This window comes from Rhamphochromis longiceps, linkage group LG12 (assembly GCF_057381845.1).
Source record: "Rhamphochromis longiceps isolate RC_006_pf linkage group LG12, R_longiceps_female_GT1.1, whole genome shotgun sequence".
NCBI classification, from domain to species: Eukaryota; Metazoa; Chordata; class Actinopteri; order Cichliformes; family Cichlidae; genus Rhamphochromis; species Rhamphochromis longiceps.
This window is the reverse complement of record NC_140568.1, coordinates 27,998,246-28,014,332: the sequence shown is the minus strand read 5'-3', so window position 1 is coordinate 28,014,332 and position 16,087 is coordinate 27,998,246. Positions and strand designations below refer to the sequence as shown.

At 40.7% G+C, this 16,087-nt stretch overlaps 1 protein-coding gene across 4 annotated transcripts in view; it reads left to right on the top strand.

The window, feature by feature from the left end:
• kntc1 (kinetochore associated 1) overlaps positions 1-16,087 on the top strand; it is a 30,228-nt gene that overhangs the window by 5,497 nt on the left and 8,644 nt on the right. For 3 of the 4 annotated variants that reach the window (XM_085425604.1, XM_085425605.1, XM_085425603.1), the window contains exons 17-56: positions 403-528; positions 2,291-2,457; positions 2,565-2,676; positions 2,794-2,937; positions 3,026-3,082; positions 3,316-3,387; positions 3,518-3,637; positions 3,823-3,966; positions 4,056-4,151; positions 4,277-4,380; positions 4,752-4,854; positions 4,922-5,056; positions 5,165-5,284; positions 5,533-5,605; positions 5,797-5,864; positions 5,958-6,259; positions 6,382-6,554; positions 7,376-7,476; positions 8,514-8,658; positions 8,953-9,009; positions 9,109-9,272; positions 9,352-9,456; positions 9,560-9,688; positions 10,009-10,125; positions 11,390-11,499; positions 11,643-11,859; positions 11,988-12,077; positions 12,174-12,339; positions 12,959-13,017; positions 13,131-13,347; positions 13,430-13,503; positions 13,622-13,832; positions 13,914-14,026; positions 14,144-14,199; positions 14,624-14,702; positions 14,787-14,911; positions 14,999-15,134; positions 15,244-15,339; positions 15,525-15,581; positions 15,893-15,947. In XM_085425604.1, coding sequence (XP_085281730.1) covers positions 403-528; positions 2,291-2,457; positions 2,565-2,676; positions 2,794-2,937; positions 3,026-3,082; positions 3,316-3,387; positions 3,518-3,637; positions 3,823-3,966; positions 4,056-4,151; positions 4,277-4,380; positions 4,752-4,854; positions 4,922-5,056; positions 5,165-5,284; positions 5,533-5,605; positions 5,797-5,864; positions 5,958-6,259; positions 6,382-6,554; positions 7,376-7,476; positions 8,514-8,658; positions 8,953-9,009; positions 9,109-9,272; positions 9,352-9,456; positions 9,560-9,688; positions 10,009-10,125; positions 11,390-11,499; positions 11,643-11,859; positions 11,988-12,077; positions 12,174-12,339; positions 12,959-13,017; positions 13,131-13,347; positions 13,430-13,503; positions 13,622-13,832; positions 13,914-14,026; positions 14,144-14,199; positions 14,624-14,702; positions 14,787-14,911; positions 14,999-15,134; positions 15,244-15,339; positions 15,525-15,581; positions 15,893-15,947 — 4,795 coding nt within the window. The remainder of the gene's footprint in view (positions 1-402; positions 529-2,290; positions 2,458-2,564; positions 2,677-2,793; positions 2,938-3,025; positions 3,083-3,315; positions 3,388-3,517; positions 3,638-3,822; positions 3,967-4,055; positions 4,152-4,276; positions 4,381-4,751; positions 4,855-4,921; positions 5,057-5,164; positions 5,285-5,532; positions 5,606-5,796; positions 5,865-5,957; positions 6,260-6,381; positions 6,555-7,375; positions 7,477-8,513; positions 8,659-8,952; positions 9,010-9,108; positions 9,273-9,351; positions 9,457-9,559; positions 9,689-10,008; positions 10,126-11,389; positions 11,500-11,642; positions 11,860-11,987; positions 12,078-12,173; positions 12,340-12,958; positions 13,018-13,130; positions 13,348-13,429; positions 13,504-13,621; positions 13,833-13,913; positions 14,027-14,143; positions 14,200-14,623; positions 14,703-14,786; positions 14,912-14,998; positions 15,135-15,243; positions 15,340-15,524; positions 15,582-15,892; positions 15,948-16,087) is intronic. The other variant, XM_085425606.1, reaches the window with a different exon arrangement.

Genomic DNA, 16,087 nt, shown 5'->3' with positions numbered 1-16,087 from the left:
TTATGAATTAAAAACAGATGTAATATTTTATGATGAAGGTGGGAAGCGTTGCATGGCTCTGACAAATGATCTGACAGGTGCTCTTCAATGCAGACCCTGATTAAGACTGAGAGCCGATACACATAAGTCTGTTGTCTGTGTGCTGGAGTTTTTCGTGTTTGTTTGTTTTGCCAGTGTGTGCAGAGACTAAATTTAAACTACCACTTCAGCAGCAGGCATAATTGAAGATTGGCTTTGTCATTTTTAAGTGGTTATACTTGCACCACACAATATATTTAGCTGGATTTCTGAGGTTTTGGTTTTCAGTATCTATTGTTGTCGCTTTAGATGAGCGGTGCTTCTTATAGTATTTTGTCATCCTAATCAGTGCTGAATACAACAAGCACTCCTGTTTTTGTTCAGCTTGTCTATAAGGTGAAGCTTGACTTTGTGCTGGAGCAGCTGGCCTCTGCATCAGTGGGCGGTTATGGAGAGGATGTGTGGTCTGAACTGGTCGAAGAAGCCAAGACAAACCTGATGAAGATCACAGTGAGTATTATAACAGTACTGTCATCACCCTGCCAGGTGATTGGGCAAGTTGCGTGGACACCCAAGTTTGTGAATGCAAGATCCCCAGAATGAGGTGACGTAGGACTTTGAAAATGGAGGCTGAGGTGTAGCACTGGCAGCCGCCAGCATTTTATTTATTTATTCTTTTTAATCTGGTGTCAATTTACTGTTACAGAATATTCATATAACTACAGTGGGGGAAATAATTAGTATTTGATCCTAGTGCTGTTCGATATAACGATATATATCGGATGACGATATAAAAACGTCTATCGTTTCAATTTACGCTATCGTTTGTTTCGTGGTGTCGCAAAATAAATTGTTTACGGCAATATTTTTTTATCGTCTTGATGGTCACTGTAGTGGCTGTATTAATTTCTTAAAGTTCTCTCTTTCTCTTATATTTTATATAACCACACTACGGAAGGACAAGCGCCTGTTTTTATGCGTTGTGGTTAGCAACAACGACGGTAACACCATCGCGTGTCCGCTTGTTTATGTTCCACATAAACCTTTCACAATAAAGCTCAAGATCCTGTTGAGACTTTTCAAAATAAACTGAATCACGTGAAAGAGCAGATTATTTACGGATGAGAAGTAAAAAAGAGCCACCAGGTGCTAAAAAATAAACCTTAGACTCAACCGTTAGAACAGGCTTTTCCCCGCAGCACGCCGTGTAATAAATACTCACAAAGAAAACGGCGGCCGTTACAACTTATGTCTAAAAATGTATAGTTTCATGCATCGGTTAAAACACTCGACTCCAGCTACATGACGCGCAGCTGGAAACACTTCCCGCAAGACGAGCTGCCCGAGATTCACAGAATTTACAGAAAATGTTACATTTTTATGATTTATATCGTTATCGGACGATAGAATTCTTATATCGGGATATGAGATTTTGGTCATATCGCCCTATTTGATCCCCTGCTGAGTTTGTAAGTTTGAAAAAAAGACATTACATAAACATTATACATTGATTTTCATGTCATAGAGTGAAATAAGGATTTGATTCCCTACAGCCCAGCCAGAGTTCTGATTTCTTGTGTCAGTCAATTGATTTCAAAAACACTTGTTGTAAATGGAGAAAAAAATATAAAGCTGTATATAAGCTCCATGGAAGGTTTTATCTCATGATGTGAGGATAATCGCGAGAAAGGTGATCAGTCTGGCCAGAACTACATGGGAGCAGCAGGAAGTGGTGTAATCAGATGAAACCAAACTAAAGCTCTTGGGCATGAACTTGATCCACCTTGTTTGAACAGAAATGGTGAGTGTGACCCAAAGAATACCATCTCCACAGTCAAGCACAGAGGTGGAAACAAAACACACCACCATTGCAGCAATTGAGTGGCTAAAGAAGAAGCACATTAAGGTCATTCAGTGGCCTAGCTAAATCTGCTGAAACAAGAAACCTAAAGGATTTAGAGAGTTTCTGTAAAGAGGAGCCAAAATCCCTAATTTTTGTGTGGAAGGCCTGGTGACCAACAACAAGAAACATCTTAACTGCTGTGCTTCCTAACAAGGGCTTATTTCGGTTAGAGATTAAATACATATTTCACTCAGTAACATGCAAATTAAAGTAAATTTTTATGTAATGTGTTCATCCCAGATGTTTGGTTGATATTTGTCTCTATCTATTAAATGAAACTATGATAAAAATGAAAGAATGTTCATTTCTTGAGTAGTTATTGAGTAGCAACTGTTTATTTATATATATGTATTTTTTCACGTGGTCTAGGATGAGCAGTATGTGGTGGAATACTGCCTCAAGGCCCCATGGCCGACCTTTGAGACAGCAGAGAAGATGCTAAACCACGCTGCCACGCGATACTCCTCTTTACAGATCCAGGAGGCCTTGGCCAGACTGGCCACCTTCTGCAGCCTCCACAGTGTGGAAAAATTCAAGTAAAATCAATGTCTTAGTGTCCAATTCTGAATTATTTTGTTATACAGAGTTTGTTTGTTTGAGTACAATTTTGAGTGGTTTTAGTTGGTTACTTTACCATCCACAGTGGAATCGCCTGGATTGAGTTTCTGAACAGCACTGATGATCTCGGAGACATCCTGTGCCATCTAAGAGAAGGAGACATGAAGGGTGCACAGCTTCTTTGGCTCAGATATGAGGTCATTATTATATCACCACATTTATATGTGTAGAAACTTTTCGTACATCATTAAATCAAAAACAGTGGTTATTGTTTCGGCAATGGCGTTAAGGTGTGTTGCGATGTTTTGTGACAGGGCCAGATTGCAACCAAGTTCGGTGAGAGCAGCCTTGAAGCCATCCTCAGTGCCATCCCAGAGGACCTGCCCTCACAGGATCTCTGCCTGTGGTTCAAGACAGTTTTTGTTCCCTTTGTGAGGAGAGTGTTACCACAAGGACAGGTAGGATACAGTCCTGCATTCCTAAATACTATTGTCTCTAACGTATAGTGGTATGCTTAATAAAGACACTGCCGCCATATCCCTGCAGAGAATCCTGGCAAAGTGGCTCGAGCAGAAAGCAAGAAATCTGGAGCTAACAGAAAAGGTAAAGACAAAAGGATATTGATCTGAAATGATTAAATAAAACCAGGCTTCTGAAGTCATCCACAACTTTAGAGACCTCTAATTTAAATGAGTTCTTATATGGACTTATTTATATAAACTGGGAAACGTATTTCAGCTTTATCTTATTATGTTGTTAAGTGGACACAGATATTTCCCTGTCTCAGAATAGGCCTTTGAGAAGTCTTGCACTAAATGCACATTATTTGTTTTCAGCGTGCTTGGCCTCAGAATGGGTTGGACCTGGCTGTGCTTGGACTGCCCTCTTTATGGACATGGATGAAATCTGTAGGTTTTTGTTTTGTTTTTAGGCTCTACCGGTTTCAATAAAATGCAGCTTAATTAATATGATGTTGTGTTTAATTTCCTGATAATTTTTTGATTGATTGTTTTTTGTTTGTTTCTTTTGTTTTTTAAGGATAACAGTAATTGTGTAGAAGAGGTGGAAAACCTCAAATCCCTGGTGTCCAACCTACGTCAGCTGCTGGACCTACATCAGAAATACAACTGCTCACTTTCCCTTTCGGTCTTTGAAAAGGTTTGTCTTTTTTTAATATCTACCCTGCTGTAGGGGGTCGGTTGCTGTGTCTGGGTCAGCGGCAAGGAGTGGGGGCCCTGGTGGTCTGATCCCCAGCTTCTGAAGCTGGCTACTGCAGCATTATTTTTTGTAGAGGATGTGTTTTCTTGATGTTTACTGCGTTATCTTCTTTCACAATTTAAAAGAAGACTGTGTGGAGTGTGGCATTTTTCATGCTGGACAAAGTGCCGGCTCCGGAGCTAATCGCCGCCACAGTGGAAAACAGCATCAGGCCGTACACTGAAGAACACAAGATTCCTTTTGATGAGCTACTTCTGCAATACATCAAGGTAAAATTCCATTGCAACCTCATGCACATGAGGAACTAGTTTATCAAATACTCAATGGTGTTTGTGTTTCTCCCCCTAATCTTCACTAGGATTTGCTGGATCGCTGCAGTTCTCAGACCACGACACTTTTCACTGAATGGGAAGCTAAAGCAGTGGCCGTGCTCGGCTGCATGACTGACACTGATGTAGGTGACTGTTACTGTTACATGCTACACGACGAGACAATTAATGTGCACAAATATTTGAGTGAAAAATCAGCCTAGCAGCCAGTGGGAGCTGTAAAATCTCACATCATGGTGTTCTCTTCCAGCTGATGGTTGATGCTGTGCTGGAGATCATGCAGAAGGCTGTGGTACCGTGGAGTAATGTGGTGGAAAAACTGGTCCAGCAGTACCTAGAGATGGATGGACCAAAGTATGATTATATCATTGTCTCCTTCAAGTACCTTTAACCTCCTAAGACCTGAACTCTTTCATGGCATGCATTTTTAACTTTTCATTGCTGTTTGTGCTGATTAGGACCTGATGAATATAAAAACAAAGAATTATCTTTTTACCTGATTTTGCTCTACAAGGGCCTGATATCCACATATGAGGACATTGGTTTTAAATTTCAATACAACAGCGGCAGTATAATGTCCTCGTAAGTGGATATCTGGGCCTTGTAGAGCAAAATTTAGTATTGTGGTCTAGACAACCTAAAATGTGATGTCCACATATGTAGATACCAGGTCCTAGGAGGTTAATGTGAGACACTGAATAAAATCCCTTTTCTTTTTTTTAAAGACAGGAGCTGTTAAAGGAGAGCTACCGTCTGATGGAGATTAGGAAACTTCTCAGGGGATACGGCATCCGCAACTTCAACCTGTCTAACAGCACCCAAATTATGGTATGTACGGACTGCTCTATGTAATATGCAACTTATTATCTGTAAAATAACCTCAGTTTTTCCCCAGACGCTGATTAGATACATCCTCAAGCAAGACTTGCCAATGTCCTTGGAAGACTCGTTGACGTTAGCTGAGGCGTACAAACTGCCAACATCCCAGATAAATTACCTGTATGTCATCCACCTCATAGGCCAAAGCAAGGTATGTAAATCCTCACAGGAGTTTTTAACCGCATGTTACTGACTAATTTTGCTTTTCTGTGTTCCTGATATTTTTGTATGGGACTTTTTGTACTGTGTTTTTTTGCAGACTGAGGAAATCTTGACTCTCCTGAAGAAGCTGCCCTCTGCAGAGGCAGAGTGTGTGATTGAGCGTCTCACATCGTGGGCCAGGATGCAGCTGGAGGACAAAGAACACATATCTGATGAGGTACAGAAGGGAAGACGTCACCTTTGTGGAAGTGCATTTTATGCTTATTTATTTTTAAGGTTCAATTAAAGTGTTGCATTTTAAAAGAATTGAAGTCATTCTAGCTAAACTTTCCTTTGCAAACATTAAATTTCTTTTGCGTCTGCATAACCTTATAATCGAAAGCTTAAGATGGCAGCAGGAAACATTGGAGGTTGTTATGGTAACCATATGATCATTTGGTTTGAATTGAATTTCCTCTTTGATAGCACAAGAAACATCAGATGGTGATAGCTCAGGTGATGGTGGAGACTCTGAAATACCTGCATATAATCCAAAAACGTAAGTAATATTTATGACTCGTTCCTCCTGCTCTTTGGCTGACTGAAGGAAGTTTCAGAAAAGTCTCTGTGAGCTAAAATTGTTTAAAACGATGTGACACTGGTTTTCTATCCGAGGCTTTTTGAAAAGATACGCAATAAATGTGCACCTGATTATTCAAGAGTGAATCCGGGCCTCGTGTTTCATTGCAGATGATGCTCTAAAAAGCGTCGAGTGTGAGAACAACCTCATCATGTTCAAGGCGATCGCCCACCTGCAGGTGAGCTTCATTTAACAAATGTTTTTCAGCATTACTAAATCTGTTATTTGATTTTGTTTTAAACTCCAGACTTATTATCTTTCTCTTCTTAAGGAGGACTTTGATATTTTTTTCACTCCCTCCAACTATGAGGATCCAAACATTCGAAAACAGATCCAGGAACATCACATCACAGCGTACGAAAACACCCGTGGCCGCTGTTCATGTAAGGGGAAGGCCACGACAACTCCAGTTGTAGCAAACGATCCAGATGGCAAGACCAAGACGATCTCCACAGAAGCTGGTTTGCGCCGTCTGGGGAGGCAGCTGCAGCGCACCGAGCAGGAGCTGTGGTCCGACTTGGCCTTGAGAGCTCTGAAAGTTGGCAAAGTTGACAAGGCGCTCAAGATCCTGAGGTTTGCATGTAGAAACTGACAGAGCCAGCTTTTTTGTTTGGTTTTTAAAAAAACCTGGTGCATTATTTAAACATTTAAAACTTGCTTGTAGTCATATTTGCACTTTCTCTCTATGTTTTCAGTGAGCTGTATGAGCACCACTATAACAGCAGCACAGGGAAGGTTTTGTTTACTGCTGCCAAGATGTTATGCCATATGCTGGAGGCGGATGTCCCCATGGTGCTTCCTGATGACATGGATTTGCCAGCAGTGATTCATGATCTGGCCTGTCAGGCTATCACCGTGTGTCATTCAGGTAAAGAACACATGAAAGCATCACAAACGTTCAACAGTATTTCACACAGGTGAAAGTTGCACTAAAGTGACTCAGCCCTGGATCTATAGTTTTACTGTAAAATATATTTTGCTGTAAAAAGTGAATACATGCGTGATATCAAAGTTTGACAGGATTTTTTTTACCCTAACTATCTTAAAACAAATTTAAAAAAAAATACAGTTATCACTTATCTTTGTCTGGTCTTTTTAAAGCAGCTGCCTTTCCTCAGCCCAACAGAGTGAAAATATAGTTGGTTGAGATGTTTTTGTTTTTTTACCCTCAGCCAACAAAGGCTGGTGGGGTTTTGTGGTTACTCTGCTAGATGAGTAGGTGAGCAAGTGACAAAGACACTTACATTTTTAAATGTGATAAACCAGAATGAAGCAAAGTAGCAGGTCCAACATGATATCATATGTGTATCTACTCGAGGCTGAGGGATACCACTACCAGTAGTCTTTTGTGTTTATGACTGGTACAGAGGTGGTGTTCATATTTAAAATCAAAGTGTTAAATTACGTGTGAATGCTCTTAAAGCCAAAACCTCAGGCTTCAGCCTGCTCTGAATGCTAAATGACTCTGTAGGACGTCATTGAGAGATGCACTTTTTAATATCTTCTGTTTGTGAGGGGCATCCAATCACAAAATCAACTTAAAGGGAGAGTCAAGATGTAAAAAAACATCTAGAAGAAGTTATTTTTTCAACTGGTCTAAGTGAGCATAACGTGTCTTATTCCCCTTACCTTTTCATATAATTTGCAAGTTTGCAAATTCTGAGGTTTATCTTGTATTAACTGTTACAGATCTTCTCCTGGATTGTTTGGAGCTTTGCAAATGCACACGGTTTGCTATGGATGTCTATCATCAGTGTCAGTTATCAGACAACTATGGCTTTATCGTCAAGGTCAGTATCTTCCTACCTCTCATCCAGTGTAAATCACATAAACCAGTAGAACAAAGAAAACATTTCAGATGTTTAAACTGAAACTTTTCACGACTTGATGAAAAACAATATTAGTTTGTTTTGAATTTGATGACAGCAACATGTCTCAAAAAGAGGAGGATGTAGCAAAAGGCTTAACAGCAACAGGCCAGTAACAAGATTTTCTGTAAAAAGAGTTTCAGAGATTGAGGTGCTATGGAATTGGCAGCTTGCATATCTGAAAAGGCACCATCAATGCTGGAAGGTATATACAGATTTTCAAATAACGTGCTCCCATATGTAAGCGGGACTTACATATTTCAGTGAAACAATGCTAAGCTGCATATTGGAGCTTTTACAACAGCATGGCTTGAAGGTGAAGTTGCAGGTGCAGAACTGGCTTCCCTGTAGTCCAGACATTTGAGCAGCTGAAAACATTTGGCATATCATGAAATAAAAAAATACAACAAACCAGACTGCTGAGCAGCTAGAATCCTATATGAGACAAGAATGGGACAACATTCCTCCACAAGAAGTCCAGCAGCTGGTCTCTTGAGATTGCCGATGCTTATAGACTGTTTGGGGTGCTACACTGTGGTAAACGTGGCCTTGTACCAAGTTGTTTTGTATTACTGCCATCAAATTCAAAACAAGCTCATATTTTCCATGAAATTGTACTTTTTCTCAGTTTAAATATTTCATATGTTTTCTATGTGATTTGAATGACATCTGGGTTCGTGAGATTTGAAGATCATTGCCTTTGGGTTTTACTTTTATTTTACACAAACTTTTTGGACATAGAATTGTATATTCTAGCCTCTTCATTTTTTTAAATGATTTATTTGTTGGTAGACATCTAAATTATTATCATTACAAAATTCTAACTGTGAATCTCTTAAGCGGATGGTAAGAAATAATCCATGATTTTGATAAACGTGCATTTATTTAATGCTTCTCTCTCACAAAGCTGCGGAGTGAAGCAAATGTTTTCATACTTTTTAAACTGTGCACCGTTCCAGGATTTGACACCGGAGGCAGAAAAAGACCCGCAGTCTCAGTGGAGTTTTCAAGATGTCTTTAATGAAGATTGCATTGTTCTGGACCCAGTGTCAGTGCTGCCTGTCCAGTATGAGATTACCAACTGCTTGCTGCCTATTTCTCAAGGTAAGAAATTCTCAGATTTATTTTCTCTTAAATGTTTTTTTGTTTTTTGGGTTTTTTTTTTTAAGCTTGGCAACTTTTAGTGGTCTATGCCATTGATTTTAACTACTGATATTTATTTAATTTTGCAAACTGATTTGATCGTATTACTTTTATGTTGCATATTTCTCATGCTGCCTGTCATATAATGTCTATAGCCCTTTGGCCACCTTTGACGTTATCAAAAAATGCTTAAATATACTTGACTTGTGTTATTTTTACCAGAAGTCTTATTATAACTTATGACCTTTTTTCCAGATACCAGATTGTACTCCCTGGACTGTTCCTGTCTGTCACACTGCTCATTTGAAGATGGTAGATTTGAAATTAAAAAACGTCCTATGCTTTCTATGTTTTGTTTTTTTATCAAATTGCAGTTTTGTATGTTGACCTGATGTCTCATCATGCATGCAGGTTCAAACTACCTGCGGCCGCTCTTCGGTCCCCTGGCCAACATGCTACAGATGTTACAGGAGTGCAGTCAGCTGGAATTGGCCCTCAGAGTGCTGGTCAACGCGTACGGCAGCTGCCTGCAGCACGTCACCTCAAACGTCATGGATATAAAGCTGAGCCTACAGGTACAACTGCGATATTCACAGCGGTGCTTGTTGTGTTTCTCAAGACGTTATACTGAAAATGATTGTTATCTCCTCTCAGCTTTATGACGCACAAGAGCTTAAGAAGTACAACCTGTGCCTGAACGATCACAGGAAGACAACTACGTCTACTCTGAATGCTGTGGCTGTGCCACTGTTGAACAAGGTGAGTCAGCCAAGTCCACAAAACCACAAAAATTCTGTAGTAGATAAACAGCATTTTTGGTATATTTTAAATAGCCATCTATGTTTCTGTCTATTGGCTACAGGTGTTAAACTGGAGGGTGGTGGATTGTGATTTGGCTATTGGTCTCTGTACACTCCTCTCCAAAGCAGAAGTCTTCAAAATACTGTGGAAAGTTATTGACAACACCTGGCAAAACTATGACAAGATTTTGGTAAGCAATAAAATCTCTTCTTTTTAAAAAAAATGTAATTAAAAAAATGTTTTATTGTTTTTAGTAAGGGAAATTTAAGAGAAACAAATGGGCAAAAACGGACTTTATTATTTCTGTGTATCAGTTAGTGAGTCCATAAATATCAGACTTTGTCATATCGTTTTGTTTTTTCCCTTTGACTACAGAAAAGATTCAGCTGAAGTTTGTCTAAAGAACCTGAGATTAAACACTTGGGAATCAGTTATATCAAGCAGTTATCAATTTTGTAGAAAAATCGATGTTATATTCCAGAAATCCCTTACGGTGTTTTATTCTTCCAGGCTGTGGCGAGGATTGGAGCAAATCTCTGTAGTTTATATAATGAGGCAGAAGAACAGAGGAGGTTTCTCTCTGTCATCACTGATGCTGAGTGGGGAATCAAGCTTGGCAAATTGGAGGTAATGAAGTATTTAAATCAGGTGGTCAAAGGTACTCTGGTCTGAATAAATGCAATGCTCACATTAAAGGAATACTTAGAAAACACATCAGGTCTCAATGGGAAAATCATGCTGATATCTACAGTGATATGGACTAGATAATGTGTTACATATGAATGGATGCCGCTATGTTTGATCAATATTAATTCAAAGACAGCCCCAAAATCAAAGTCCATTTTGCAAAAATGTCAGTGCAGCAACTCTGAGTTGCTGACTCAGCAGTTTGTATGGCCCCCACATGCTTGTGCCTCACCACATGAGGCTGAGCATTGTCATGCACCAGGAGGAACCCAGGACCCACTGCACCACGGGGACATGGATTTTATCCTGATACCTAATGACAATCAGGATACCACTGCCTAGCCTGTAGAGGTCTCTGCCTCCCTCCATTGATTTGCCTCCGCAGGCATATCACTGACTCACCACCAAACTGGTCATGCTGAACGATGTTACAGGCAGCTTAACGCTCTCCTTACCCTCTCCAGACCCTTTCACTTCTCTCACATGTTCTGAGGGTGAACCCGTCTTTCATTTGTGAAAAGTGGTGGACCTGAATTCTGGTATTCATAGCTAATACCAATCAGGCTCTATGGTGCCAGGCAGTGAGCACAGCGCCCAGTAGAGAACATTGTGCACTCAGGCGAATCAAAGTCATTCACACCAGTGGCCTACTGGATGTAATTTTATAGCTCTGGCAGTGCTCAAACCTGCTTTTGGGTTAAAGACCTTCTATGGTCCTGTCCAGCTCTACTAGAGTAACTGTCTGTCTCCTGGAATCTCCTCCATGCTACTAAAACTGTTCTTGGAGACAGCAAACCTTCTGGCACTGGCACATATGCATGCGCCATCCACGAGGAGTTGGACTACCTGTGCACCCTCTGCAGAGTGCAGGTATTACCTCATGTTACCAGCAGTGACACTGACGCTAGCCAAATGCAAAACTAGCAACAAAAGAAAAACAGTCAGAAAAGACGAGGAGAGGGAAAATGTGGGGGTTGTTGCCCTACTAGTGCACCTGCTGTTAATTTTAATAACACCAAAGCAGCTGAAACTACTTAACAACTCCCCCCCTACTAAACTGACCTAATGTACTCTGATTTAAAAGTGTTCCTTTAATTTTTTGAGCAGTGTAGGTCTATAAAGATTTGTTTAATTTTTTGTGTATTTCATTCTCTCTCCCTGTTTTGTGTCACTTCATATCTGTTATTGTGCGTCTCTCTCCCAGATATCAATCCAGCCAGTGTTCCGTCAGCGGTCTGAGATGAAGAGCACTCTGATCCCTGTTTTAGTGAAAAACAAGAGAATCACCCCAGACATTATCCTCCAGTACTGCAGGTCAGCTCCTCCTGTTGTCGCTTTTGACCATCTAACATGTTGGACAAATGTGTCTGGACTGTGTTTAAATGTCCACCCTGTCTTGGAGTGCATGTATGTGTCACGCTCAGCTATGCTAAAAGTTGTTTTTTTCCTTTCTGCAGCACCTACAATCTGGACCATGATAGTGTAATCAACCAGTACATTACCACCTTACTGCTGCTCCAGGAGGATGAGGAAGGTGCAGGTGATCCAGCTGTCGGTCAGGAGGAGGCGCAACCTCTGTCTCACACTGACACGCTGGATCGAGTCCTGCAGATCATCCCAATGTTACACAACACCAGCAAGCTCACAGACAACCTCTGTGCTGCCATATTCAAGGTCTTTGTATTTAAAATGTAGTATACGCTAAAATTATCTGTTTTTAAGACTTTTAAACATTAAAAAAATAAAATTCCAACCTACAAGAATCTGTTGAGCTGATCTGTAAAACGTTTCCTCTCATACAGCTCAGCCCATACAACTACGAGAGAATAGAAGTGGTGCTGAAGATCATACAGGCTGCAGATGAGAACGTGACCAGCCTCTCTGTGGGTCAGGTAAAAACCAAACACACTGGCATATTCAAGCCTATGTAGTTCACTGTGTTCAAAATGAAATGTTGGGACTTGAAACATTTGACTTTAAACCCACAGGCGATGGGTCTCCTGCAGCATCTGAAGTCCTACACGCGAGTCTCTCCTCCCACAGACGTGGAGAACACGCATCTTCTCGAAACCGGTCTGCTGCCAAACTCCCTTTCCAGCAGCAGACTTCCCTTCCACCTGCTTATGCAGACCAAGCATTACTGGAAGATTATCTGTAAGTTAACCACTGTTACCTTTTCACACCTCAGTATTAATGCTCATAAACTTATCTTCATCACATCTGCAGTGGTAGAAAGTTGTTATAATGTAGGTGTTGTCTAAAAGGAAGTAATTTCAGCACTTCTCCTGAACTGTGAACATGTTTGCACACTGGCATCTATTACTTTTAAAATAATAATTATCATAGACCAGAAGCAAAAAGCTCCATTTGTGGTCAGTATTTACTTTTAAGGGTATTGTATTGTAAGTGGACATCAATAACTTAAGCTTATTATATAATATTACAATACAGTATATTTCTAACTAACTAGGTAGCTCATTCTCTTTAATCATAGTTTTAAAGACATTTTATTAAGGTTTGACCTTATTTGACCTGGAAGAACAGGCCAGAGGTCAAAAGTGAAACACACCAAAAATTTAAGAATTATAGTTCAAAGGCTTTGGTTGACTTAAGCCAATTTTTAATGGATTGTTAACATGACCCCACTCTACACTCCAACAAAGTTTTTTATCATTTTTCATTAAAAGCCTTTTGAGTTACAGACAGAAGTATACTGGTAGAGTTGATGAGATGGTTTAAAACTGATGAAGTTAAAATATTCTTCTTTGTTTAGGTCCTGAGCTCAGCGAGGAGACCTTCCCCACACTTCTGCTGATTAGCAAACTCATGAAGGTAAAGCCACGCTAATCTAAACCACGGCCTTAGTCTGTTTAATCACAGAAAATATTCTTTTATTCATAAAATGAGGTAATTTAGGCTGTTAAAACCATCCTGTTGCTCCACAGGTGAGCCTTGACAAGCTCTACATGTCAGCAGCAAACCATGTCTTTGAGAAGAAAATGAAGCCGTTAATCTTAGAGCAAAGGAAAATGGGTCAGGGGCATTGTCAAAACAAGGAGACTTTCAAGGTGGCGAAGACTATGATGAAGTACATCAAATGTATCCAAAGCCCGGAGTGGGCTGCTGCCACGGCCCACAAGATAACCCAGGAGCTTCCGCCAGGTTTGAGCTGCACGTTTGACTCTACGCTGGACTGTGAGGGGTGTTTGTATAGATGCACTTAGCTGTTTCCTCTTCTCTACAGGCTATGAGAAGACACAGTCACTCAGGTTCTGTTTGGCACTTGGAGACACTTGGTTAAAGGATCCACACCTTGATGTCAGTCTTTGAATTGTTCACATTCTGAAATGTCTCAAATGCCCATCTAAAAAGTTTTTTACACATTAGTTGATGATTTTTTTTTTTCCTCTCCTTCTCCTCCTCTGACCTCACACAGGAGGTAGCACGGGCCAGAGGAGACACCTTTCTGTCCAAGCTGAAGCTACAGTTTCAGCGCTCAGCCACTGAGAATACTTTAATATCCAGTCAGCTGAACAGCCCAGAGCTGATGAAGCTGTCTGGGCTGCCAGGCAGGCTCATAATGGCCCTGTACGAGCACAGCAGTGTGGAACAGCGTTACAAAGAGTCAGGAGGTCAGACGTATCCAGGTGAGCACACTTATCAACGCAGTAGGTAAATGAATGCTCGCTTTTTCCCTAAATATATAACCAGGTCTCTCTATTTCTCAGATATACATGGTGCAGTTAAAGAAATAGCCACAGTCAATAATGTGGATCTTCTAAAAATCCGTACCATGTTGTTAGAAAAATGGATCTGCAAGACGGGCCCGGCTGTGGTCAAGGTTTGTCAGTCGTAGCTTTATCTTATCTCTCTGCCTTTTTATTGTTTTGTGTGTTATCAGATTTGCTGCTGTGTGTTTAGTGCAACTAAACTTTTTTCTTTCTTCTTATTTAATTAGGATATTGGGTATAGTGACTGTGTCAGCAACATTGAGGAGGACCCAGACTTGATGAGGTAGCGCAGTCACTTTTTCCATTCTTACTACTTTTCTTTTTTCTTAATTATAATTCGTTAAAACGGGATAGTTTACCTTTGAGTTACAAAGGATGTTAGCAGTGACACTGCAGTGTGTCTTCTGCTCAGCTGTCAACTCTGCCCTCATAGGCAACCACAGATCGAGACCTCAAAGCTCACATGTACGACAGAGCAGCCACAGACATGCAAGTGCAACCCTAAGATATCAGTTACTGTTTACAGAGTGCTTTCTTTCTTTCTTTCTTTCTTTCTTACAAAAGCCTTTAGCAGCGCCCACAGATGTTGCATGCATCTGCAGTATGAATGAAATAAAGATTTCTTGGTTGCTCTAAATTCTCTCTGGCTCTGTGTTGAGAACCCACTGGCGTAGTCATTCTACTCACTGTGTTTTTAATGCTTACAGGGTGGTGTACATGCTGGAGTCCTGCTCGATGCAAGATGCCGTCCGTCATCTGAGCCCTATCTTAACTGCAGAAACTTGGGTGCGTTTAAAGGGAAAAAAACAAAACAAAAGCAATAATGGGGGGAAAATCCAACTAAATCTGTGTTTGATTTCCCTTCTCTAGCCGCTTAGCACATCTGGGCCTCGTCTGACCTTCTGCCATCGGACTCGAGCGCTACTCTGTCTCGTCCGCCTCGCTGATGCACCCATTCTGGAGGCTCAGCTGCAAATCCCCATCACCAAAATCCCGTAAGAATCCATTAAAAGTTAAACGGTACCTGTATGGCCTGTAGGTCTATAGTAACTAATGTTTCTCTGGTTTCTATTCATATGCAGATATTACCTGAAGTGTTACATCTTTGTCTCACAACTGGAAGCATTAAACATCCCGTACACAGTTCAGTCCTTCCTCAGTAGTCCCAAAGAGGGTTTAGTTAAAGGGCTTTGGAAGAACCACAGTCATGAGCCTCAGGTACTTTCTCACAGACAACATTCAAATTATCCCAGCTTGTTTCCTCACTTTTACTTCATTGGGTTAGAAATGTCAGACACAAAACCGGAAGCACCTTTTATCCTTTCAGGCTGTGCGGTTGGTGGCAGACCTGTGCCTGGAGTACCAGATTTACGACCCTCAGCTGTGGAACAACCTGCTTCAGAAGCTGCTCGGCTTCAACCTGGTGAGAACGTGCATCACGCTTTTATTCAAAGACCCAAAAAACAAGTAGCGTAAAATGAGAGGGGTTTTTTTCTCCAGTACTTGGAAATATTTTCAAGCTGAAGATCCATAAATACATTATTCCTAAATAGAAGCTGGGTTGTGTTTCGGAAGTAACACCTGAATGTAAATATTTCTCTTCCTCAGATCAGCCACCTCCAGAAGGTATTGGAGGCAATAGTGGCTGTTCCGGCTTTGTGGGAGGTAATTCATCACTTTTATTTCACGAATTGAAAAAAGGCATTTTTTTCACTTGTAAAACCATTTTCTCTAAAGTGTCATAAACCATAAATGCCTAATGTCTTTACAGTAATGCAGCACTGGAGTTGATGCTCAGACATTTGTGCAGAGCATCGGCTTTGGTTGTTTATGTGTGTGTTTATGTGTTTGTTGGAACGAAAGCAGTGGCATTGCATTTGGTAGAGCACGGTTTAACCACTGCACCACAGGATGTCCGGTGCCAGAAATAACTTTCCAGTTTGACAACGAGTAATTATTTTATTTGTGCTCCGCAGATTTCAAGTTTCTCACGGACCTGGAGGAGCATGATACTGGCACCTTTTGTCTCAGGTACGACGCAAATGACTGAAATTTGCTTGTCTTGGTGCTCGTTGATGTTCAGATATCCACTTTCTTCATATTGGAAGCTTTAGCCCCAAACTTGTTCACCCTGCAGGCTTAAGACTTGTACAAACAAGTTACATGTGTCT